The sequence below is a fragment of the Pelodiscus sinensis genome, chromosome 3 (assembly GCF_049634645.1).
Source record: "Pelodiscus sinensis isolate JC-2024 chromosome 3, ASM4963464v1, whole genome shotgun sequence".
In the NCBI taxonomy this organism is placed as follows: Eukaryota; Metazoa; Chordata; order Testudines; family Trionychidae; genus Pelodiscus; species Pelodiscus sinensis.
The window spans coordinates 43,326,895-43,353,854 of NC_134713.1; the positions used below are offsets into that span (position 1 = coordinate 43,326,895).

General features: G+C 41.1%; 1 protein-coding gene across 1 annotated transcript in view; it reads right to left on the reverse strand.

The window, feature by feature from the left end:
- BMP5 (bone morphogenetic protein 5) overlaps window positions 1-26,960 on the reverse strand; it is an 85,971-nt gene that overhangs the window by 22,949 nt on the left and 36,062 nt on the right. Inside the window, exons 2-3 of the mRNA XM_006110971.3 lie at window positions 25,256-25,448; window positions 14,907-15,055 (exon numbers count right to left, since the gene is read on the reverse strand). Coding sequence (XP_006111033.1) covers window positions 14,907-15,055; window positions 25,256-25,448 — 342 coding nt within the window. The remainder of the gene's footprint in view (window positions 1-14,906; window positions 15,056-25,255; window positions 25,449-26,960) is intronic.

The following is a 26,960-nucleotide window of genomic DNA, read 5'->3' on the forward strand; positions in this document are numbered from 1 at the left end:
TGAATTACCACATCCTGAATCTCTAGGAGAAACACCTTGAGAACCAGCTGACTGGCCCTCAGTTCTCACATACTTCTATGTAGTAAGGATCCCATATCATTCCAAAGATCTCAAAGAGTAAGGATTGAGGAGGTGTGTTCTCCAGCCTATTCTGGACTCTTCTGTGTGACCACTTGGAAAGGAGTAATAATACTCCCCTGAGGACATTTGTGATTTTGATCACACTAGACAGAGAAACTTTTCTCAGAATGGTATTTTGGGCATAATGTCCATACTGGTTTTGAAGTCTTTTAATAGCCAATGACTTTATTCTGAGTCTGGTATAGAAGAACACATATGTTGTGGATACCATGAAGCCTATTAATTCCAGGAAATATATTATGCTCTGAGAAGGTTGTAGCAGCAATTTCTGTATAGTGGCTTTTAGTTTCAAAACTGTCTCCCTTACAAGTTCGAGGATTCCCCAATGAAGGTAATCTTTTGTGATATAATTAGAAGGGACTTCTCTTTGTTTTTGAGAAAACCTATGGTTTCAAACAGAGAACAAGTGATCTGAATGATTTTGTTTAAATTCTTTTCAGATGGGGCCTTGAGCAGCCAATCATTTAAGTAAGGGAAAACAAAGATCCCTTGTCTCTTTAAATGTGCTGCTAGTGGAGTCAGTCATTTGATAAAAATCCTGTGCATGGTGGAGAGGCCAAAGGGTAAGACTTTGTATTGGACATTATCCAAACCAAGGACAAAATGTAGATATTTGTGGTGAGATGTCTTACAGGGATGTGAAAATATGCAACTTTGAGGTCAAGAGCAACAAACCAACCCAGGGTTGGCAGAGAGGGAATAATCAAGTCAGGGAAAGCATTATGAATTAAAACTTCCTGGTGTATCTATTTAGAGTTCTGAAATCCATAATTGGTCTGAGACCTCAATTTTTCTTTGGTATTAGAAAGTAGAACTCTTTGTTTCTGTAAATTAACAGTACTTCTTCAACAACCCCTGCATGCAGTAGAGCTGTTACATCAGTCCCTTCTGAAAAGGAAGGGCAACAAAGGGTTACACGGCAGTAGGCATTTCAATTGGATGAAATAATCTTACATTACTGTGTCTAAAAGTTACATGTCTGAAGTAATATTTGTCTCTGGCTCATAAAATTAAGACGTGGTCTCCAAAAATGTGGATTTGGATCTAAGCTCTCAATTATTTACAGTGAACATGCAGCCTGACATTCTATAGGAAGGATGTGCCCACATTCTTGGTCTGGGACTTGTAGGGTTTCTTCCTTTCCTGTGTTCGCTGTTGATGATGTCTGCATTCTTCAATTATAGTAAGATTAAAAAAGAAATGGGTGAGACATATTGCCTCTGATACCTGAACCACATTCTCTGAAGAGGACAATGCTGTTGCGAGTTCCATGTTACCATCAGATGAGCTACTTTCCAGCTCCATGGTATATTCATATTCATTTTGCAGAGATCCCTCCTGGTACTCCTCTTCCAAAAGTGTACCCTGAGACTGAGGCAAAGAAGAGGAATGTTCCCTAGCTCCTGGATATGGATCTTTCAGATCCAAAATGACTCATATTCATGGATCCTGGCAATATTCCAGCATTGGACAATCAGATTTTTGGAATGATAAGCAGGCATGGGACAATACGGCCAGGACATCCAAAGGGGCATAGGCTAGTCTTGCCAATGTTCCCTGGTGTCATATTACTTACTTGATACATAAGATGTTGAGCATTATTACTTAGAGAAATACATCTAGATGTAGAAAATTCATAGCTCTTTGCCAAGAGTATCAGCTCTCACTCAGCACACAATCACAGACCTAATCTTGATGCAACTGGCAGGATCACTGAAGTTGGGATTCAAAATAATGGAAAGTGGCAAAATGATCTTTCTAGGTGAGATCACTGGAGTTTTATGACAGGAGGATATCGATTCAGAAGCTCTGTTCTGCTCAATACTTTATCTCAGCTCCTATCATGAGATCAGTGAGATATTATTACACCCATTAAGAGATACAGATACAGGTGAATTTGTGCTGGAACCATTTCAATATGGTATTATTTTGTCATGATCAAATCTGGCGGTCTTTTCTTCAGGTCTGCACTCCTCATACAATCCAAAGTCTTAAGTCCTTAGAATTGAGATGCACATGATATAAATGATCTGTGGAGCTGCTTGTGTGTTTTAATTTAACTTTTCTCTTCCTCACAGCTGAAGAAGACAGCTCCAGTACATGGTGCAGATTCTCATAATGTCTGTCCAGTGCTGGTCCCGATGGAGACTGTCCAAGGATCAGAACTGGATCAATTAACTTGGAATTGTACCTTGATGTCAAAGTCAAATCTTTTGTGTGTAGTCCTTAGATCTGGAAACAGTCAGGTCCAATTCAGATCTCTTGTTCTTGTTTTTAGATCCTTTCAAATTATCAGCTCTACTGCTCAGTTGACAAAGTCTCTTGTGAGAGAAGAGCCTGACATCTATTTTGTCTCTCCTTTGGGATTGATGAGTAAATTTGCTGCTTGTAGCACAATGTGTCAGCAAATGTTTCTTAACCAAGCATGTGTATCTCATGATGAGATCTGCCATGTCAGAACCAGTAAGTATCTGAACTAGATAAGAACAACAACCATTCTATGGGAAATTAACTTATCTTAACTATATATACAAACTATTAATGGGAAGAATCCATAGGCACTTATCTCAGAGATCAGGAGGTTCAAGTCCTACCACTGTGGCAATTAAAAGGATCTTAGATGGTAACAAGCAGCACATTCCTATCATGGCCACAGAACATGCTCAAGCACTGGGATGATGACGGGGGAAGAGGGATGCCCTAACAGGCACAGGTACTAGAAGATTCAACCATTCTGATTGAACCAGGCCGGCACATTCCTGAGAGTGGTAAAATGCACAGTACATTTGAACAATGTATTGTCTCCAGCCTATACTGATTTTTTTGAAACTATAGACTTTGAAACCATTATACTGCAGATCTGTTGATCTCCTTACATTTTTATTCATATAGTGCTGAACATTTGGCAAGACTTATTTTTTTGGCTTGGCATTTTAAATTATTTTTAGCTTTTATTCCACCTGATAGTGAAGCACCCTCAGCAGCTAGCATGAAGGATAATATTTTAGCGCACATTTTATTATTTGAATGAATGACCATTTCTTTTCATTTTTTCATCATAACCTTCTGTAATTAAGGAATTCCTTATTAAAATGTTCAGGTAATTTCAGCCGGGATGTTAAAACATTTAATCGTTTTAACTCGGGGCTCACCACCTGGGCTGTTACGTGTCTCTGTTGTGGCCATGGGGTCCTGCTTCCAGTCCCGCTGCATACTGGTATGCTTAATACTTAACCATTTTAACATCCCTAATTTTCAACATGCAAGAAAGGTGCTAACTTGACACCAGTGAAGATTTAATTCCTCTCTTTCTCCACTCAAAAGGTATGACACGTAGCAGAAACTGCAAGCTCCTCCATAACAATGTCTTCCAACCCTGGTCTGGAAAGCTTTACTCTAGGTTTAGAGGGTAGCTCATTGCTATTCAAACCTTTGCCTGTCAGCTGAGACAGCCAGCATGGATGCCAACTGTGGTGGTGATTTTTGTGACTTGGACATTTGTCATGAGACATTGTATCCAAGACCTTTAACTGTCAACTATATTAGTCACAGAGAGGCATTAGATTTTCAAAACCTTTCACCCATTAAATGTTTTGGTCAGATTTATATGCGCAACCTAGGCCAAAGAAAGGTTACAAAGTCCATTATTATACCCTGAGTCAACCACTTGCAGCAAAGCACTCATGTTGTCTTTAAAAAATAAATACTTATTTATCTTCAACAGTGTTCAAGAAGTGAGAAAACATATTTTACAAATTTACCAGAGCTTGGAAGGAGAGTAGCAATTCTTGTAATATTCTTATCTATTTTTAGCTTAAACTTAAAAATGTAGTGAGGGTGGATAAGTAATTTTTGGTTTGCTAATTCAATCATTCAGATGTCACAACCATTATTTATTTCTTATTAGGTGTAACATATAAGAGGAGAGCTGGAAAGTTTTGAAGCAAAACTCTGCTAATAGAAGACCCAATAAAATCTTTTTACTCAAACAAAAATCTCATTGAACCCAGTGGGAGTTTTACCAGAGTGCAAAATCATACCAATATGATCTAATCCTACATCTGCTTAAGAGGATCATCATGCCAGTCCCATCAACTTCAAGCAAAAGAATGTGTGTAGTGTTAGGCTAAATGAAGCTAAACAGCACAATTAATATTTTCTTTAATATTTTCCCTTTCTTGCAGTTTGTACACATGTACACAACTCATATACACCCCTCTGTCCCACAAACAATATGTGATCAAACATAATTTATGCGTTGCACTGCCAAGTCCCAATAAAGTTAGATCACTCAAGTTCCATAATTCCTATGCTGAAGTTAAAGCTGATGTTTAATTCGGAATTTCTAGCAATCTTCCCATTGTTGCCTTAAGTCAGACCAGCAAAATTAATTGTACATATTTTTGTGGTTTAACTATACTTGTTGAAAGTGGTACTGTATTTGAAAGCACTTTAAGGCAAGCTCCCTGGATAATTTATGAAGATATGAGGAGCCATAGAACAGTATATTCCACTATAGTAGAATATATTATTTAAAAGAAAAATCTTGTAATCATATAAAAATATGACCTTCTAAATATTTGACCTATTCTTTAAATTTAATGTACTTAAACTGTGAATGGTATGTGGGAGTGTTTCAGCTTTCTTGGCACATGTGCTATATTTTCAGCAAGAGGATGAAATATGGAGAGATTGGATTATTCTGTCATCTATTGAAAGAGTTAAAAGCATTTTCCAAATAAAACAAACCTCCTTTTATTAAATCTGCAATTCTGGCAACTATTTAAGTGATGCAGTGGGCCTGATTCTAAAATCAGATTTATCCCAGAGAAAGTCAACTGATCACTGTGAAAGCACTTCTGATTGTTCTCTGTCTGTGTAAACTCGAAAGCTTGTCGGTTACATGAATAGAAAACAAGCCAGTAAAAGATATTACATTACCTATCTTGCTCTCTAGCATAAGTGACTACAGACTCAAGCCTAATGTTTCTATTATTTAAGTACCAAATATGTACTCAGTTCTGTAGCAGATAGTCTCCTTTCAAGACATTCATATTCTAGTTTGACTGCAAACAGAAGCATCATTGAAGGTGCAAGACTCGTGGCTCAGTTTACATACAAATACAGATATAGCTAATAGAGGAGCAATATATAACATGAATGATACCTTCTTGGTGGATTAATATTGACGGGTCAAGGGAAAAAAAGAAGGATTTAAAAGAAAAGGTTATTCACTCACACACAAGGAGGCAGGAGGAATTCTAAATGTAAGTACAATATAATCATGATCCTCACTTTAGCTTTCAAGCATTACCAGAAAAATAATTGTAAGTGGAGCAAGTAGGGATCCACATATTTGGTTGCCTAAGACTTATGATTATAAAGCATTCTTGCAACCATTTTTCTCTGAGAAGCTCTCACACCTAAAGCGTTTGCAGCAGGCCTTTGGTATTCTCCATCGGGAGAATCTACTTGTGCTATAAAATGCCCTTTTTTGGTTCCATATTATTCCATTCAAATTTGACTGTGACATCGTATTACAAATAAAGCTCTCTCTGACTCACATGCCTCAGGAAAACTTTGGCAGTTTGCCAAAATCACTCAACATTCAAAATTTGGACTCATGCCACCATGAAAGTATCACCTCTGCTGTCACCAGATGCTGCATGGAAGCTGGCCAGTCCAAGAGAGCATGTGATCCCAGTGGCCCAGTTATCCTGCCACCCTTGTGCCACTATAGAAGACAGGATCTCCCCCAACTCTGAGATTAGAATTGCCAGGTGTCCAGTATTGACCAGGTATTTTTGCCTCCAGTCTGGTAAAAAATTTCAGAAAATACTGGACACCTAAAATGTCTGGTATTTTCTGTTTTTTTTCCTGGCCAGGAGGTAAAAATACCGGGTGCTTACCTGGTTCCGCAGGGGAGCTCTCTGACCCAGAAGACAAGATGGTGGATGGCCATTGGCAGTCTGTTAGGGCCAAAAAGCCTCAAAGGCATTTCTTAAAGGAGTCATGCTGTTTTGTTAATTTAATTTAATTTTTTTGTTTGTTTAATAATTCTCGGGGACTTTGGTCTCCTTTTTTTTCTTCAACAGAATTTTTTCCCCAGTGGTATTTTTTTGGGAAGGGTGGGGGGTGTTCAGTATTTTTGGATAAATCATTTGGCAACCCTGTCTGAAATGAGGAAGTATGGAGGCCATTGGAAAGGATGGGGTAGAGACAGAGGCGGATTCCAAAGGGAATCATCAAATCATAAATGCTCCTAGAAGCACATTTTACTCTTTCAAAGCTGCTCTAAGATTCTAACTTCATAATGCTCAGCAGCAGGGGAAACAGCCAAGAGCAGCAGAAACAGAAGGGCAAACTGGAGGGTCTAGAGGCTCTCTCTGAATCTGTGCTCAGATCCGTGGCTCTGCAGTCTGCTTTCCCTCTGGATTTTTTTGTCCTTGATGTTACAGACCTATGTTTTCTTCCTCCTTTATGTTTCAGAGAGAACGTGTTGAGTTCTTTTTTGAGTGACTATCATGACAGAAAAAGAATACTCATACTTTTTCCTCTCTTTTGGGTTCTTATCCTCCTGCATTAAAAATGATGTGCCAATTGATGCTAACTTCCCATTATAAAAATGTGAAGCATGAAAACAAGAGGTGCAGAGTCACACAAACCATTTAAAGGTCTAAGAGATACATGATTGATATACAAGTACAGTAAAACATAAAATTAAGATTTTCAAATTGTTTCTACATCTGCATACATTTGTTAATGTTGGAATTCATTTAGCACTGCACTTGTATCAGTGTGAAAGAGATTTCCTTGTTTTAAACATGGCAGAGGCTTTCAGCATCAAAAGGAGGGAGTCAGCAAGAAGGATACACTACAGAATATCGAGGAGATATATGCAGATATTTAAAAAGAGAGAACTAAAAAACCCATGACCCTTAATTGAGTACAGCTCCAGGGAAACAGTAAATTATATGTTGACAGCTTCCATATGTATTATGAAACTCTTCATTTTTGATATTGACTATGTCCCATTAACAGAAAAATGGCCACATTTCATACCAAAGAATGCCTGTGATACCAAATATATCTTAAAGAAAACAACACATTCCAGTGCCATGGGAACACTTGTATGTTTTCAGCAATTTAAAGGGGGAAAAATCTGAACTCTAATAATGTCTGAACCCAGACATTTCTTACTCTTACTTCATTATTGTTTCAAAATAGTTATGAATTTGATGTTTAATATAAACATTTTTTAGACTTCACCAAAGGGAAGTTTTCACCCAAGGAAAACTCACATTTTTTCTAATTACCTGAAAATTCCTCTACAAATGACATTCAGAACACTACTTCTAATCAATATTGTGTTGGAATAGCATCTAGAAGGCTAAGTCATGATCGGGGCCCAATTGAGCAGGTGAAATACATACAAATAAAGTCTTTATCTCAAAGAGCTTCTAATGCTGGGACCTAATACTGCACTTGGATCCCCTAGCATGGACCCCAGCACCCAAACAGAATCCTTTTTATTTCACTGGGACTCCATACAGGTACCAATGGATCTTCACAGAAATTTCTTAATGTTTGCCAGTGCACAGCCCAGACCTACATTTCTCACTCAGAACTCCAGTTGAAGTCACAGGGAATTTTTCTTAAGGACTGCAGGGCAGGGCTCTGTTCTAATGCCTACAAGAGTCAATGGAAGTCCTTCCATTGAGTTAAATGGACAGTGCATCAAGTCCCATATGCACATATAAAATAGATGGGAGGTGGGGCAGGGATTCTGTGACTTATACACAAAATCTCTTACATATTGTGTATCATATTGTGTGACTTATGCACAGAATCTTATTCCATCTGTGCACAAACATGTCATTCAGCTGTCTGTTTATAGTATAATAGGTTCCAGAAATAAAAGCAATTCAATAAAAATAATTAAAACCTTAAGACCAAAATTCTTAGAGGCGCTAAAGATGATTTTCCCATTACTAAACTAGAGAAATGGCACAGCATGTCTCCCCTAGAATTTTACCAAAATCTTTAGATAGGCACTAAAACTAAAAAGGTAAAAAAGTAAGGAAAGAGGGGAAGTCATTCTCAAAATGAAGAGCTTCGTTTAACTAATACATCACCAAAAGAATCAAACAAATCAGACACAGAAATTGAAACTGCCTGTGGCATTTGTACCTGAGCACCTCTTCATTTTCAAATTTTCCTACTGAATTCCTCTCATAAGGTGTTCAAGAATATTTAACTTAAGTATCCTACAAAGAAACTGAACTGACCTGAAGCTCCTGAAAAAAGCAGGTAAAATTTATTCTACAGAAGAAATATTATTTTATATTCAATATTGTGTTTTATATCCATGATTACACCAAAAATGTTTAAAGAATATATATTAAGGCTGTTACGAGGCAGCTAATTCACTAATTGTGTAGTCAATACATTTTGTATTGACTATATGATTAGTCAACAAGGGAAGGCTTGCTCATTCAGACAGCCCGGTTCTTACTACCTTTAAAATGCAGAGCCACAGTGGGGGTAACTCCCATACTGAGGCTCAAGCTGGGACTGAGTCTGGCTTGCTCAGTCCCAGCTTTCATTGGGTCCAGCAGCCCTTGTCCACGGGGGGTCCCAGTGGGTAGCTGGGACCCCTCGAGGACAGGGGCTGCTGCTGGAGCAGCCTCTACCCATGGCCAGCTTGGGCCACTGTGGATAGGGGCTGCTTCACGGAAGGCTCCCCCCTCTGATAGAGGCAGCAGCATGGGGGAGCAGGCTGCACTGTGAAGACAGTGCTGGGGAAATCAGCTTTTAAGACAACTCCCCCCAGGACCAGCTCTTGCTTCCCTCCCCCATTGCTGCCTCTGATACAGAGGCAGTGGGCAGGGGGAGTGAGTAGTCGAGTAGTCAACTCAACTACCCGATAAGTCTAGGCTTATCGGGTAATCGACTACTCACTTACATCCCTAGTATATATCTAGTAGTCCCTAGATTTCCAACCCCAGATAAGGAATTGTTGAACGCTGATGTGACATGTTGGCATCCCATTGGTACTGTCACTTGATATGTTGAAACCCCACTGAGCCTGCTTCCTCTGACGGCCTTGGCTTCTTGTAACCATGTCTTAGGGTATGTCTACACTACCCCGATAGTTCGAACTAGGAGGGTAATGTAGGCATACCGCACTTGCAAATGAAGCCCGGGATTTGAATTTCCCGGGCTTCATTTGCATAAGCAGGGAGCCGCCATTTTTAAAACCCCGCTGGTTCGAACCCCGTGCAGCGCTGCTACACGGGGCACGAACTAGGTAGTTCGAACTAGGCTTCCTAGTTCGAACTACCGTTACTCCTCATTCCACTCCTCCTCAAGCCTAGTTCGAACTTCCTAGTTCGTGCCCCGTGTAGCTGTGCTACACGGGGTTCGAACCAGCGGGGTTTTAAAAATGGCGGCTCCCCGCTTATGCAAATGAAGCCCGGGAAATTCAAATCCCGGGCTTCATTTGCAAGTGTGGTATGCCTACATTACCCTCCTAGATCGAACTAGGAGGGTAGTGTAGACATACCCTTATTAAGCCCAGATCTCCAACAGAGCCAGAGGAACAGGGCCACACTTGCAAGGCTGCAGGCACAGAAAGAACTGCAGAGTGATACCTTTTCCCAGCTGGTCCCCTAGGAGCTGAACCCTAAATAAATCTGATGCTGTGTAAAAATCTGTGCAGTGTATGCTCATAAATTCACCCTTTCTCAGTGTAAAGAAAGAGATGCACAGGCTCCTTCATCACCACCCCCAATAATTATTTACACTGGTGATTTTATTAAATATAAAAGGTAGGATTTAAGTGGTCATAAGAGATGGGATGCAGAACAAATTAGGTTACTAAGCAAAATAGAACAGGGAAACTGAGCTTAATATATTAAAGAAACTATTTACATGTAATAGCTTACCTAAAATTTGTTCTAATAATCTTCACAGACTAGATCCTGGACCCCCAGTTTGTTTCCAGCAGTCATTTTTGGTAGAGTAGCCAGGGGGTTACTGTATTACCTCACTCCGTACCCTTAAATAGGATTTGTGTAAGGCAGGAGTCTTTTGTTTCAGTTTGTCCCTCCTCCCCCCAGCTTCTCATGGGAAAGTACAGAATTTAAGACTGATTCCATCATCAGATGACATGGTCACATGTCCCTGCAAGAACTGTCTCCATACTTCATGGGCTGACCCACATGTCCCCAGGAAGGTTAAGCTCCATTTCTCTCTTACAAATGGGACATCACAGCCCTGTACTGTAATCAGTGGGAGTGACCCAAAGTAATGAATATGCAATTACAGATACATAGCTCAATATTTTTAATTTGATCCACAAAAATGATATATGCATACAAATAGGATAACCATATTCAGTAGATCACAACTTTACCAATCATCTCACATGAAGTATGTTGCATAAAACCTATTCCAGTTATGTCATTCATATTTATAAGAATATTTCCATAAAGAATATGGGATGACCCATCACACCTGGGTCTCAACATGGGACTCCAGCATCCACACTGAAACTCTACTATCGCGAAGACAAAAAAGGTCAGCCATTGGTATTGTGAATAATTTTGGCAGACTTCCTGAGCATGCGTCCAGCAGGACTGAGTGTACACTGCAAAGCTTGAAACCTGGATCCCCAGCTTCACGCGCCTCAGCCCCTCCACCCCATTGGACCTCAGACAGAGGCTCCATTCTCAAGGTTAGTATGACTTGTGTGTATGTAGAAAGAAGGGTTGGTTTGGGCCTGAGTTTGAACCTTGGTCTCACACTGTAGACATACTCTAAGAATGCAACACCAAATACTCGAAAGTTAAGAAATGCCAGTATTAAGGTTGTCTGTGTAATCCCAATTTAATCATTTTGAGAAAATGCATTATGATTAGGCTGGGAAGAATTCAATTTTTTTATAATTTTGTTTGAGAATATTAATATTTATTTTTAAACATTTTTCAATTATTTTCCAATTTACATTTTAACCATTGAGGGAAATTGGTGAAGGACATTTAAGACTATAATTACTTAGTGCAGTCGATGTGGAGATTCAAAAAGCCAAAACTTTATAACTATTAAAACATAAATTGTAAACATATTGCTAGTAAATATCTTTACGTCAAAGTGTAATAATTTGTCAAATTTTTATTATTATCAATGGAAATATTTTTGGATTGTTTTCTGTAAGTGCAGTGAAATCAACATTGACCAACATTCACTGATAAAGATCTTCAGAGGGGTAGCCGAGTTAGTCTGTAACAGGAAAAACTTAAAAACCAACAAATAGTCTAGTACAGGGTAGCCAACCCATTCCGGGCAAAGGCCAAGATATCAGTGGATCTAGCGCGAAGAGCCAGGGCAAAGTTGTCAAGCACAGGGAGCCAGGAGGAGAGGGCTGTTTTCAGGGGCGCAGGGATGGCTTTATGAGCCACGGTGGGGAAGGGAGGGCTTTGCAAGCCGCATCCTGGGAAGGGAAGAGCCACATGCGGTGGCTGGCTGGTCTAGTAGCACTTTAAAGACTAACAAAACATGTAGACAGTATCATGAGCTTTTAGGGGCACAACCCATTTCTTCAGATGACCAGCTCATCTGATGAAGTGGATTGTGCCCATGAAAGCTCATGAAACCATCTACATGTTTTATTAGTCTTTAAAGTGCTACTAGACAATTTGTTGTTTTTTAAGTTTTTACTGATAAAAACATAATCCTTACAAGCCTAGTTATGATATCTTCTGTATTTATATGATCACATACTATTTTTTCCACAGCAGCCAGAGGCTGTAATTGCTGGGAAAGTCCTACCCAACCCTTGCTACTCTGGGTTGAAGCATGTTCAAGGCAAATAGAATCTGGATAATTCACCTGCCAAACTGCTACAAGTCTCTGTAGATAATGAACAAACTGAGATTTTTAACAGATTCATAACTTAGTACCAAATTTGGGTGATATTTCAGATTTGAGAATAGAAAAGGCACATCTCTGACATAAGGACAACCATTTCTTAGTGAAAAAGCTGAAAGCATTTTTAACAGGGGCAAAGCAAGGTGGGTTTCCCCTTTTCTTTCTAGCAAAAGGGCTGAATCAATTTTGCTGATTTTTTTAAAATTCAGCCTGAAGCATACATGTCAGTTGGAAAATTTCAGTCCCAATGCTTAAAGTGTGACAATGTTATAAGCAACCCACAGCAAAGTCTCATAGAGGGACATGTCAAGAACCCAATAACTTTTGGCAGTGCCACAATTTGGACCCTTCCTACTTTTCACAGTTCTACTTTCTATCACCTTTTGCTAGACAGCTTCAGATTATAATTAATTTACAACTGTTGATGAATAGGGATAGTAATTTATGGATTAAAAATAAAGTGGTGAAAAAAGGCACTATCCATTTTTGGGAGGCAGGCAGGAAATGACCTTTCTTTATTTTTCATGTATGTTTTCAAGGAGGATAATTGTGAATTTGTTGAATAATTTTTCCAAAGAGCAAAAAAGAAAATACTTACAAAAAACACTCTCTTTTCAACATCTATCTTCGCTGAATGTCAGAAGATGATAGACTACTCTGGATTTAGTCGTCTGTAACTGAGAGCTGAATTTGGCTCAGATTCATCACTTTTCAGTAGAAAATATGATGATTGGTACTTTTAACTGATAACTGCTGCATGGTTTATGAAAACTAACTGATTTTTTAAAAGAAAACACAAAGTAATGTTTGCCTTAAGAGCCCAAAGGCATTTTCCATAACAGAAAAAGAATAATTTTAAATCAGTATCTTTCTGGAAAAATGAAAATGTTGATTTACTCCCAGTGTGTGTTAGTTACTTAAGCAGCTAATGCTTGCTAACAAGTGAATGCTTACTACCAAGGGTATTCCCACTAATGTGGATATGTTAGGTAGCAAGTATTTGCAGGCTCATAAGATAGCAAGCAAGCCTATTTTGTCAAAGATTTTCAGGTTCTCAAGAACTATACACTAAAATGCAGCATCAGATTTTTTTAAATGACAGAAAAACTGTTGAAGCCTAATTTATTTATTATGTCTCATATATTGAAAACACCTGTCCCCACAATAACTTGATCAAAAATGGGCAGAATCTTCATAAGGAAAGGACCTGGGAGGGGACATCTCAGAGAAGAAGTCAGAGACCTTTTCTAACTTTCTAAAGATGAGTTGCTCACAGACTGATGAATGAGAAACCCAGTTTCTGAATGCTTTTAATTACCAATGAGAAAGTGCTACCTAGGACAGGAAAAATAGTAAAATATAACCCATCACCCCAGAATTTCTTCTGGTACTTATTAACATTATGTCAGCTAATGTTCAGATTAATTGACACCATAGATCACCTGACATTTGACACAAATAGTAAACTGACAAAGCAAGAGTTTAATTTGGAAAAAAAAAATTGCAGAGCAGTATGAGCTAGTTAAACCATATCAGAGATAATATTATAATTCAGTTTACTACTACATTCACTTTTAATTGGTTTTTAATTATGTGTAATTATTGGCCAAATTCTCTAGAATATCCTGTGTAAGTGAACTTGCATTTATGTGTAAGCTAAATGCAGCTGTGTTTAGAAGACATACTTTGGAAAGGTCAGTGTAACCATGAGAGTGAAGTCTGATTGAGCAGACATGAGTAGCTATCTTAGTCAGCTGGCAGATTTTTTTTTCATCAGAGTACTGCAGTTATTCTATCTCCAATTCCCTGCCAAAAAGCTTATGGAGGGAAAGTAGTTTTATCTCAGGGTACCACACAGGGTCACTTTACAGCTGAGTGGGAAATGTACAGGAAAAGGTTGATTTCAACAAATTTCCCATTTCAAAACATATATTTTCAAAATAAAAGTTTCATATTCTGGTTTTAAAACTAAATATTTTGATATCTTAGTTCTTTATATTTCAAAATAGGCAATGTTTTAAAAAGATTGGAACATATCAATTGACCAAATCTTGAAAAAAATCGTTCTGATTTAACAGTTTGTGAAACTTTTTTTCAAGATTTCACCCTTTGTCTGAATTCAGGATGGGAATAAAATTTGAAATCTCAAAAATTCTCACAGTTAAAAAAAGCCCTATCCAGATCTTTCTTTCTCCATGCCATTCTCCAGAGAAGGCAGCTGTGTGGTGGTTCTAATGGAGAGGACTCTGGGCAGTTCAGCCAAACCAGGGCTGTACTGCAGTAGGCTTTGGAGGTAGCATGGATAGGAGTTATGGGCCCTACAGGGTCATCCTTTTCAATAGAGGACTGTTGTGATAATTTTTCGCGGATGAAAATAAAGGCATGCTATCTGCAGCAAGATTTTTTTTTAAAGGTCCTATCTATGCTTCATGAATGGGCATCTTATGGGCATCTTCAATGTTGCAGACCTGGAGAGAGCTGTATGTAGCTGAAAGAGATTGTCTCTTTTACCAGCAGAAATTGTCCCAATAAAAACATTGTCTCACCTTTCTTGTCCTCTCATCTTATGGGTTATCATCAGTGGCAGTCCCATATAATAAATCTTACCTAATCTAAGAGTTCATTAGGTGTAACCAGGTTCACTCCAGTTTCTAAAGTCACCACATTCTGGAACACTGACAATATGTGGAGGTGACAGGCAAGTTAACAATCTTTTCCTGTAAATTAGCAGTGAATGACATCTTTTAACCACTGCAGTTCTAATCCGTCCTGCACCCTGAAGTCTTGCAGGGTGCACCCCAAGCTTATAAAGTGAAGTAAAAACTGTAACTTACCATCTCCAGTTTCAACACAGAGTTGCAAGCCTAAATTGTTCTGTGGATTAATCACCCAATGATTGCTGGTCACAGTGATATCAAACACAAGCCAACCCACATTAAAAGCTTGAGTTTTTCTTGTGTCCAGCAGGAACAGTTCTGCATCCCTGTTTTAAAAACAAACAGCATCAAGTTAGGACAATAGCGAAGTTGTTACTATATTTGTTTATCTGCACTTCTGAGTATGATATGTCAGAGCCCAGATGAGTAATGAGGCACAGCTTTCTGGTCTTCTTTTGCTGTGTCACAAGATACAGGTTGATCCTCTCTGGTCTGGCACCCTCAGGATCCGATTGGTCCCGAACAAGGGAATTTGCCAGACCAGGGGAGGTCAGGCATCCAGGATCTCCCGGGCCTTCCCTCCTGGCTACTGCTCCAGGAGAACCTGGAAGCCTGACATCCTCTGGCTCAAATGCCTGGCTCTGGTGTCCCCGTCCCCCTGCCCGACTCTGCTCCCTGCCGCCAGCCTCACGCAGCAGCAGCTGTTCCTGGGGTTCCTTGGCTCTTGTGCATCATGGCAACAACAGCTGGTCCTAGGGTTCCCGGACCTTGTTCCCTGTGTGGTGGCAGCTGCTTCCCAAGCTATCTGCCCCCAGGTCACTGGCCCCAGACCAGCTCTGCTCCTATTCACTCTGAATCTCTGGGGTCAGGGCTCTCTGGTCTAAAAACATCTGTGGTCTTGCCAGACTGCCTGTAACAGAATCCATGATGGCAGTGTTCCTTGAAATCTGAGCACTTAGGCAGTCACCCAGCAGAGATCCAGGTGCCACCTAGCTGACTAGCAGAGTGCCCACAGCTGGCAGCATGTGTTTCTATTGGTGGTGCATTGCACCCATGCCTTGGTGCACATAACAAAATGTATTCCACACATTAATGGAAAAATAGAGGGCACATTGCTTGGTGGTTCCTTTTTCAGAGGGTGGAGGAAACTGGCTTGTGATCTACACAAGACAGTCATATCAAAGTATATGCCATTGCTGATGCTGCCTGTGCTACCATGGCTCCACTACTATTTTTAGCATGTTAGTTCAGATGGGAGCAAAAAGAAATATATTCGCACAAGCTGAGAATCACTCTGGATTGTGGTATAGACATACCCTAAGTGTTTGGTATGGATCATCTCTTTGGGTGTGTGTAGACTACCTAGTTTTGTCGACAAAAGTGGACTTTTGTCGACAAAACTATACCAGCGTCTACACTACCGCTGAGTTCTGTCGACATAATGTCGACAGAACTCAGCAGTTTTGTCGACGCTGGTATACCTCATTTTACGAGGCATAACACCTTCTGTCGACAGAACTCTGTCGACAGAAGGTGTTATTGCCTGTAACATTGCGTCCAGACTATGGAGTTCTGTCGACAAAGCAGCTTGCTTTGTCGACAGAACTCAATGTGTCTGGACGCTCTTTGTCGATGGAAGTTTTGTCGACAGTATCTGTCGACAAAACTTCCGTCGACAAAACGCGGTAGTCTAGACGTACCCTTCGTTGTGTATTTGTACAGGACATAGCACAATAAGCCCTGATCCTTGATAAATATTGTTGTAAAGCAACTGAAAAATAAACTGTGCTTAATCAAATTCTTGAACATACAATACCATTTATTTAATTTTGGGGGGTATTTTCTACATGTTCAAATATATTGATTTCTATTACCACACAGAATACAAAGTGTATAGAGCTCACTTTATTTTTTATTGCAAATATTTGCACTATAAAAAAACTAAAGAAATAACACTTTTCAATTCCCTCCCATTAAAAGTACTATAATGCAATGTCTTTATTATGAAAGTGAAACTTACAAATGTAGAATTATTTCAGAAAAACTGCATTCAAATATAAAACACTGTAAAACATTGCAGCCTTCAAGTCCACTAAGTCCAACTTCTTGTTCAGCTAGTTATTCACACAAGTTTGTTTGCATTTGTATGAGATAATGCTACCTTCTTCTTGTTTACATGTCACCTGAAAGTGAGAATAGGTTTTCACATGGTACTGTGGTAGCTGGGGTTGGAAGGTATTTATATGCCTGATGTGCTAAAGATTCGTAAGTCCCTTAATGCTTCAACCAGCTTTCCATAGGACACACATCCATGCTGATGATGCTTTCTGTCTGAGAATGAGCCAAAGTGGGTAGACCAACGTACGCTCATTTATCATCCAATGCTGTAATGGACAGAAGTGCTGACCAGTACTCAGTGACTAAGGGATTAAACTCAGATAGCTAGCAAAGGTATTGGCTGGAGAACCAATTGACATAAAAGGATGAAATTTGAATTGGATATAGATTCATGGCCAACTTTCTTTGTGTGGAAGAGAAAAAATAGGAGTTAAGAGACACAGAATGATTTAAACACAGGCAGGACTACCATGCCTCCAAGGAATTTGGGGCATGGAAGTGGACTGAATAAAGAAAAAATTGGAAGTAAGTAAAAGAAAAGTGGATTTAGTCACAATCAGCAAATTCTTCTTCATTTTGGGGTTGTTTTGAACTGCTCTATCTGACTCTATGCCTTCGCTCCCCATTTAACATCTCACATTGTGCCCAGAGATTCTTCTCTATGTTTTAATTTGTTTTCCTTAGTTGCTCTATAACATCTAGCAACCAAATATGATTTATCAAGTTTAACTTTTGTTATGTAATAAAAAATCACTTTTTTTAAGGTGATGATTTGATTCTTGTGTCCTGGAAGGTCTGTCTGTCTGTGTGTGTATCTGCATGCCTCAGACTGGGAGGTCAGCTACTAGAGACTGCAGTTTGTTTTTCTCTTTTCTTTTTTCAAGGTCTTTTGGGACAAAAAAGCTTGGGGTACCTCTGGGGGTGGGTTCAAGTGTTCACCCCTGGTTTTAGGGATAAAACCACTTGATGGTTGCAACTTGTTTGTCTGTTTGTTTCTCAGATCCAGGGAATCTGTGACTCTGGGAAGTTTTTGTAACCAGTGCCTATAGAGTCACGGTTTTTAAACTCTGTTGCAGGCCCTCATCTTCCGCACTTAAAGTGCCAGGGTGGGGAACAGCCCTGACAGATGCCAACAGCAGACAATTGATTTTCTTTTTTGGTGACTCAGTTTCTGTTGGTTCCATATCAGTGTCTTACTTTTTTAAAACATCTGAAAGTATGTGCCACACCTCATCCCTTTCTGGCTATGTCTACACTGCATCCCTCTTGCAGAAGAGGAAATGCAAATGAAGCGATCATTAGCAACATCTTTCACTTCATTTGCATAGTCTCTTCCGATGCTTTTTGCAGAAGAGGTTTTTGCGCAAAAAAATGCAGAGTAGACGGGTCCGTTTTGCGCAAAAAAAACCCCTTTTGCGCAAAAACCCTTATTCCTCATTTTTTTGCGCAAAACGGACCCGTCTACTCTGCATTCTTTTGCACAAAAACCTCTTCTGCAAAAAGCATTAGAAGAGAATATGCAAATGAAGTGCAAGATGCTGCTAATGATCGCTTCATTTGCATTTCCTCTTCCTCAAGAGGGATGCAGTGTAGATGTAGCCTCCGATTTTGGAAGACACTTCATATTTTTAAACCTTGGATTGAGTGCTGTTGGTATCTTTCAACATGTGCTGGGTCATCATCTAAGACTGCTATCACATTAAATATATGACAGAATGCAAGTAAAACAGAGCAGAAGGTATACAATTCTCCCCCAAGGAGTTTGGTCACACATTTAATTAATACATTATTTTTTTTAATGAGAGTCATCAGAATAGAAGCATCTCCTCTGGACTGGTAGCCAAAGCATGAAGGGGCACTGAAATGTTTAGCATATCTGACATGTAAATATCTTGCGACATCAGCTACAACAGTGCCATGTGAACATCTGTTCTCACTTTCAAGTGACACTGAAACTAAGAAGTGGGTGGCATTATCTCTTGTAAATGTAAATAAACTTGTTTGTCTTAGCAGTTGGCTGAATAAGAAGTAGGACTGAGTGCACTTGTAGGTTTTAAAATTTTACACTGTTTTGATTTTGAGTGCAATTATGTAAGAAAAAAAATCTACATTCGTAAGTTGTGCTTTCATGATAAAGAGATTGTGCCATAGTACTTGTATGAGTTGAACTGAAAAATATTACTTTTGTTTATTTTACAGTGCATATATTTGTAATATTCATAATAATAATATGAGTGAGTACTGTACATTTTGTATCCTATACTGTAACAAATTAATATTAATATATTTGAAAATGTTGAAAAACATTCAAAAATATTTAATACACTTCAACTGGTATTCTATTGTTTAACAGTGTGATTAAAACTGTGATTAATCATTTTTTTTAATGGTCATTGTTTTTTTACTTAATCATGTGCATTAACTGTGATTAATTGACAGTCCTATTGTTAACTACACACACCAATATTGTATTTTAAAGAAATACAAAGTGACAAGCTCATAAAATATGAAATGAACACAGTAAAAATTATGGTGGCCTTGGGTAAATGATACTTCAGCCAGCAGTCATACAGAATGACATCACAGTGACAGATTTTCAGTAACTGGTGTGTCTAAGCTATCATTTTAACATGAAGACACATACGCTCTCATTCTGCAAACTAACACATATAAGAAATTTTACACATATGAGTTTCAGAGATACTATGCACCTAAAGCTCTCATAAATGCCAATGGGAGCTGCAAGTGGTCAGCATCTCTAAAAGCAGGCCAACAGTATACACAAGTATAAGTTCATGTATGTGTCTGTATGATCAGGGCTAATAAAAGGTGGACTATGGGGAGGAAATTGGCTTTTTATTAAAATAAGATCAATCTTTTTGCCAGTGCTTCCTCTTTTCCCTCAAGTTATAGCGCTAGTGATGACATTCTTCTGTACTGTTCTTATCTTTTTGGATATAGTTTGGAAATGTATTAATGACCACACAAGAAGAAAATGTACTGCTCCCTCTGGGTATAACTAAGATTAAAACAATCCTACAATTCAAGAGACCCTAACCTGCTACTCAAGCACTGAACACATTAACAGTGTACCACAAGCTCATAAAAGGTATTCTCTGGGGTCTTAAATGCCTAATTTTTCTCTAACATGCAGTTTTATCAGAACTTTAAAAGCTAAATGTCTAGCTGTAAACCCTTTTAAGATAGTTATTTATATATATTGTTATATCACTTAGTAACAAATATGCATAAAGAATATTATTCCATAATTCTATTTTGGGCCAAAAACATGAGATTTTTTTTAAATCTACTGTGATTTAATATTTACTATTCTCTTCAACAGGGGTTGGGAACCTCAGCTTAACTGGATCCGGCCCCCAAGGCTCAGAGATCCCTTCCCACATTGGGGAACCCACAGTGGTGCTCTAGTCCCCTACCATCAACCCACAGGTCTGGAGCACACAACATTTACTAGCCTGGGCCCCCCTAGTCTCCGGTGTGCAAGGGGAATGTGAGGAGTGCTTTTTTCCTTCTTAGTCAGGGGCTTCTCACTTTGCTTCTCACTTGTGTGCGGCCCCTGACTGATTTTCCTGTGGGTCAGCGGCCCCTGACCCAAAAAAGGTTCCCTACCCCTGCTCTTAAAAAACAAATTGCTTAAAATATTAAACAAGAAAAACTTAAAATATTAAAAAAGAAACAAATGCGCACAAAGCTCAGGATTTTATAGCAAATACTTAAAACATCTGAAACAATTGTACAGTGATTACAGAACTGAGAGTTCTATGCACACTCCCCACAAAGGAGTCCATGTGATAATGCCTGTTAAACATGATTTTCTTTAAGGGTGTGTCTAAGACTACAGGGTTTTGTCAACAAAAGTGGCCTCTTGTCGACAAAACTATACCTACGTCTACACTGCTGCCGAATTCATGACGTCGACAGAACTCAGCAGTTTTGACGACGGCGGTAAACCTCATTCTACAAGGTCGACAGAGTTCTGTCGACAGAAGGTGTTATTGCATCTACACTGTCCTTTGTGTCTACACCGTCATGTTCACAAAGCGGCTTAGTTTGTCGACAGAACTGGATGTAGTCTAGACACTCTTTGTCGACAGGGGGTTTTGCCGACAAAAGCCTGTAGTCTAGACGTACCCTAAGATTCAAATTAGCCATTAGTCCTGATTTGTCTTTTCTGCAGGAGAGCCCTTTTCAAGAGCCTAGCCACGGGCTGAATTTATAATAGGACAGGGGAGGCTAAGTTGAGAGGCTACATAACAGAGTGCTTGGTGGTTCCTTCCTCGGGTGGGTGTGGAAATCTGAACACGACTAATTAGCTGTCCTGGGTCGTCACAGTCCAGGCTCTATTTCTCCACTTTTTGCTTGGGGGTTCTGCCCTTTACTCCTTAAGCCTCTCTGGCTAGGGGATTTAAATGAATATCACTCATGGGAGGGTGGCTTTCATCTAAATCCCCCCTCCCATCAGTGATATTGCCTTCCTGAATTCTCAGAAAAGGGCAGGGCCAGTGGTGAGTTGATAGTGTTGCCAACCATTCAGACTCAGGCAAAGGGTTTGGTGAAATCACTCTATCCAGGTCTCGGAGATCAGCTCAACCTGTTCACTATACTCTCCTTAGGGTCAGTACAAAGGTTTCCTGCCTAAAAGGTCCCTCCATGCCTTCAAGAGTTATTACTGCAGTCTGCTGCTTAGGGCAATCCTGCTCCTTTCCTCCCAATTGGCTCCAGCCTCCTTCCTTTTAAAGGCCTTCTCCTGCATAACTGATAAGAGGCAAAAGGAGTGGAGCTTTCACTAGTGCTCCTCTGGCCCTTTCCACACCCATGTTGGCCCATGCACCTTGTCACAAGCTGTTACAGCCAAAACCCAAGTGTACTTCATGTACCTGTGTGGCCAAAAAGCCAGAGAAAGTCTGGGAGTACACATAGTCTTTGCTGGTGACCCAAAAGTTAGCAAATTTGGGCTTTGGTGGGCCAAATGGTAGAGAGAGGTACTTTCCAGAAGCATTTATCAAGCACCCCAGAGGTCATCAAGTCCAGACTGCTGCATTTTTGGGAGGACCACACCATCTAGACCATCCCTGACAAGTTTTTGTCAAAACCGCTCTTTAAAAATCTCCAATGACGTTCATTCTACAACCTCCCTGGGCAATTTATTCCAGTGTTTAACCACCCCCCTGACTATTAGGAAGTTTTTCCTAATGTCTAACCTAAACCACCCTTACTGCAATTTAAGCCCATTGCTTCTTGTCTCTTGGAGGGTATGTCTACACAACAGTGTTATTTCGAAATATCTTATCTAACTTAATTCGAAATAATGTGTCTACACACAAAATGCAGTTCGAAATAGCATTTTGCTATTTTGAAATAGTGCATCCACACTGAGTGGACTCTGAATCACATTTAAGGCTGGCCGGAACGAGTTCCGGCAGGACACCAGATCAGGACTTACTGTGTGGGGCTGCTGCCTGAGGCTATCTGAGGTCCGTGCTTAAAGGGACTCCCTCTCCGCCCCTCCCCCAGACAGCCAGTTTTCAGCTTTCCCTCCTTGCTTGTCTACCTCGATGAAGAACATCAAAGCATTTTGTCTCTGCGTGCTCTGGTTGCCCTCACTCGGGACACCACAGCACTCTACAACATGGAGCCAGAGCTGCCCCTGAGCACTCTGGTGCTTCTCGTGGACGCATTGCTATCAGCCTGGCTGCACTTGCTGCAGGCTGCCATCCGGGAGGTCCATCAGGGGCTGTCAGTATCCAGGAGGCCCTGTGGGAGAGCACTCAAAACCTCCCTGGTCTGCCCACTGGGGGTTGTGGCTCATTCCTCCCTCATGTCCTTCCATGTACCCTTCCCTAGCCCCCCTTCCTAATGTCAAATAAAATAGACGTATTTTCAAAAATATCAACTCTCTTTATTTAACAAAACTGGGGGGGGAGCGAATGAAACTATGGGGAGACTGGGGAAAGGAGGCGGGAGAGGGGAAGAGAGAGGGTGGGAGAGGGGAGGGGGAAAACTGGGAGGAGGGAGCTGGAAGGGGGAAGCAAGGGGAAGAAGGGGGAGGGGAAGCTCAGGGCTCAGGGGTGGAGGTCTCGCTGGGCCAACTGTCTTCCAGCACAGCGGGTGCGGGGGCCTCGGCATCCCCGGGGGGATGGGAAGGAGGGTGTGGAGGTTGAGGAGGGAGTGGTGGGAGGGGGAGAAGGAGTGGGAGGAGGAGTGGGCACTGGGGAGGCAGCAGGTGCTGGAGTGGCACGAGGCAGAACGCTCTGCACCAGGGTGTGCAGGTGGTCACATATGGCACGACCCTGGGGAAGCAGCTCCTGCCAGAACTCCGGTTTGTCCTGCACCCACTGCTCTTTGGTGCGGTGCAGGGCTCACAGGGCCTCCAGCTGCTGGTCTCGGTACCCCTGCAGTGTTGCAGTGGACCTGCTGAGCCTTTGGGTGTGGGAGGATGTCCCGGGAAGAGTGGTGCTCCCTGCACACACATCTGGTGCGGCTGTGGTGAAAGAAGAGAAGTGGTCAATTCTCCCTGGGGACACAGTGGGTTAAGCCCAGCCCCACTCTGCAAGGTGAAGATGACCGTGCCCTGCACCGTCAGAGCCGTTGTGCTTGCATAGAGGCCATGGTTGGATTGTCCGGCTATCCATGGGAGTGGGAGCTGCCCCAAGACCACACCCATGCCTCTGTGCTGTGTATAGCGCAGCCGAGGTGTGTGTGGGGGGATGTCCCATACTTCTATGTAGAGGGGGCTTGTGAAGGGAGGGCGTCCTGCTGTGTTCCATCCCGGGGTCAGGAGCATTGTCAGGTCTCTTCACACATGTGTGTGGCTATCAGGCCACGGCCCCTGTGTGGCATGGCACATGCTCGCATGTGCACAGGTTGCTATGTGATCCATGGTAAGCAAGGCCCATGCGCGCGGTTCCTGGTCTCCCTCCCTACTCCACTGGGAAGGGGACAGTGATGGCACTTACATGGTGTGGCCTCCCTGGACGACCCTGGTGACTCCACTGCTGGAACAGCTCGGGGGTCCGGCCAGCGTGGCACCTTCCGTGGCTCCCTCCTTGGCGGCTCCTCCTCCATGCCCTGGTCAGGGCACTCTGCTCTCGGCTCGCTGCCCCCTGGGCTGGCATGGACCGTCTCACCTCCCCAGGATGTGGTCCAGGGCCTCGAAATAGGGGCAGGTGAGTGCCCCTCTTGGGGAGCTGCCCTGTGTGGTCCTGCATATCCCTGCCTCAATTCTTTAATTTTCATGCGTACCTGTTCTTGGGTGTGCATGTGGCCTTTAGTGGCCAGGGTGGCAGCTATGTGGCTGTAGACGGCCGCATTCCTCCGTCTAGTGCAGAGATCATGGATGGTGGAGGCCTCCCCCCAAACCTCAATGAGGTCCATGATCTCCGCACTAGTCCAGGATGGCGCCCACCTTCTCCGGCCCCTGGCTGGCTCTTGGGAGCTGGGGGACTGTGCGGGGGAGGACTGGCTGGATCTGGCTGCCCAGCTCATCTTGGGCCACTGTGTCAGGGTCAGTGACTGCTGGCTCTGTGCTTGCAGGCCTGTAGCTGGCCCATGCAGTGTGGCCAGAGTCTACCCCTTTAAGGGCTCCGGGTTTGGGGAAGAAGAGAGAGAAGTTTTCCTGGTTTGGCCCAGAGTGGCCACCAGGGTTCCCTTGGAAGGGCTGGAGGCCCCCTATTTCGAAATAAGCATCTACACAGTGCTTATTTCGAATTAGCCATTTCGAATTTGGCGTTATTCCTCACAGAATGAGGTTTAACTAATTTGAATTAAGCGCCCCGCTATTTTGATTTTATTTCGAAATAGCGGTTTGCCTGTATAGACGCTAGTAAAGTTAATTCAAAATAATGGCTGTTATTTCGAATTAACTGTGATGTGTAGACATACCCTAATATCCTGGGACTGACGCAGCCACAACTACAGTGCCTAACTCACTCACACACATACCAGCCCTTGGTAGTATTTGATAAATACATATTTTTTTAAAAATATATCAATACACCTCTTGCTCTGACAAAATAAATGAAACTGAAGTACACAGCATATAGTAGTTAGATGAGACTTGCCTTCTGGTATCCATATGGCAATAAAGGTTATATGTTTTAACACTGGCCCCTTAATATGGGCATTAGATTCTGACATTTGCTTATCTAGAACAGCTAACCTATGCGCATGCTGAAACATGGAGGGCATGTGAGTTTATGTGTGCATATATTAGGTAATCAGGCTGAAAAAACTTAATTCTGCTGGCACTGAAGATTTTTTTTAGTTGAATTCTGTTTCCCAGAAATTAATGGCCTGTTAAATTAAATGACAGCAACAATATCTTGCAGATGGAGAAAGATGTACACCTGAGAAAATGCTAACATGAGGACTTTAAAAAAAAATAGTACCTGTTTGGGTATTCTTTGATGATCTGATATATGCTAATCTTAATGGTTTCATTCTCAAACCGATTGTAGCTTCGGTCCTTGTAAATCCGGAACTCAGCTGCTGTCACTGCTTCTCCATGTGGGATTTGAGTCAAGTCAAATCGAAACTCTTTGTAGTGCCTTCTTTGATGAGAAAAGTCTTTGTCTCTTTCAACTATGAAAAAAGATTATTAAAAGGAGTGAAATGTATATACGAATCCAATGATTAACTGTGCATTCACTATGTTTAAAAAAAAAACCCAACAAACTGGCTGATATAAAACTGCAAAAAAGAAAGCCATAAATCCAGACATACTTCCAGTTAAAGGAAACTTCACAAGCCAAATGGTCTTCAGTTCAAGAGTAAAAACCCTCCGTGGTTTTATATAAATTCCAGAAATCAGAGTGGAAAGAATATCAAGAAAACTGAAAGAAGTCATGTAAAGCAACTAGAAATATGGACAAAATGAAAGTTGCAGAAGGATTTGATACTTGGCTTTAGTTACATGTACAACAGAAATTATTTGAGACACACAAATGATCTTGGCATACATGACTGTATGTAATAATCAGGAAAGAAAACAGGGAAAACTGACTACATCTATCTGAAGCAATAAATTCTGGGACAGTGTTAAGTGCGCCGTAATAGCTACATATTTAAGAAGCAGCTACATCTTATAAATTAACACATGCTGTCATAAGCATAAGTGTCCTCTTCTCATTGGTACGAGCAAGAGAACCGCAAATCAGAACTAAATGGTTCTGGCACCTAAACTGCAAAATGAAGCAACGCTCCTAGCATAAAAATTCCCCTCCAAATATTTACAGTATATTAATTCTCTGCCACGTTTATATGTATAGTTTCCGATGCTTCTAATTCTTCAACCAAGTTTTACCAGGAGCTTAAATCTAAACTCATAACTAGATAATCAGGACTCCACAGTATTTTAAGAACAGAGAGCTAGGTCTTCAGTTGATATCAATTAGCATAACTCCATTCACATTGCCAGAACTATACTAGTTGAGGTTCTGGCCCAGAGTGTGAAAGGACATCTTTGCAAAATATTTGTATTGATGCATTGAAGAAGCCCACATAACTACTCAATGTGATTTTACATGTACGAAAAACAAACTCATCTGTCATTTTTACGCCTTTTGAGTAACCAAAGGTAGATCCCCTACTGTGTTAGGGTTCTGTACCTTACTATAAAACCAGTGATTGAGAGTTTAACTAGTACGTGTGTACTAGTGATGGGAGATATCCAAAGGGTTCAGAGTTTGAGTTCAGTTGGCATGAACCAACAAACAGTCTCATTCAGTCCTGATGAACCAGAGAAGTCCCACTATGCTTTCTTTCCACACCATCCATTCTACCTGCAAATGTAATACAGGTTGGATCTCCCTGGTTTGGCACTCTCAAGATCTGAGTGGTCCCAAACAAAGAAGTGTGCTGGACCTGGGGAGATGAAGGCTCCTCTCCTGGCCATCAGCCCTACTTTGGCCCTGTTCCTGGGTGCTAACTCTGGCCACTGGGCTCTGCTCCCAGCTACACTGGCCCAGTCCTGGCCAATCAAGGATGTTGTCGGACTAGAGAGTCTTGGATTTTAGAGATTCAACGAGTATTTTCATTTCACTGACCTAGGGTCGTAGCAATTGGCAGTCTGAAACCCTCTACTTTAAAAAATGA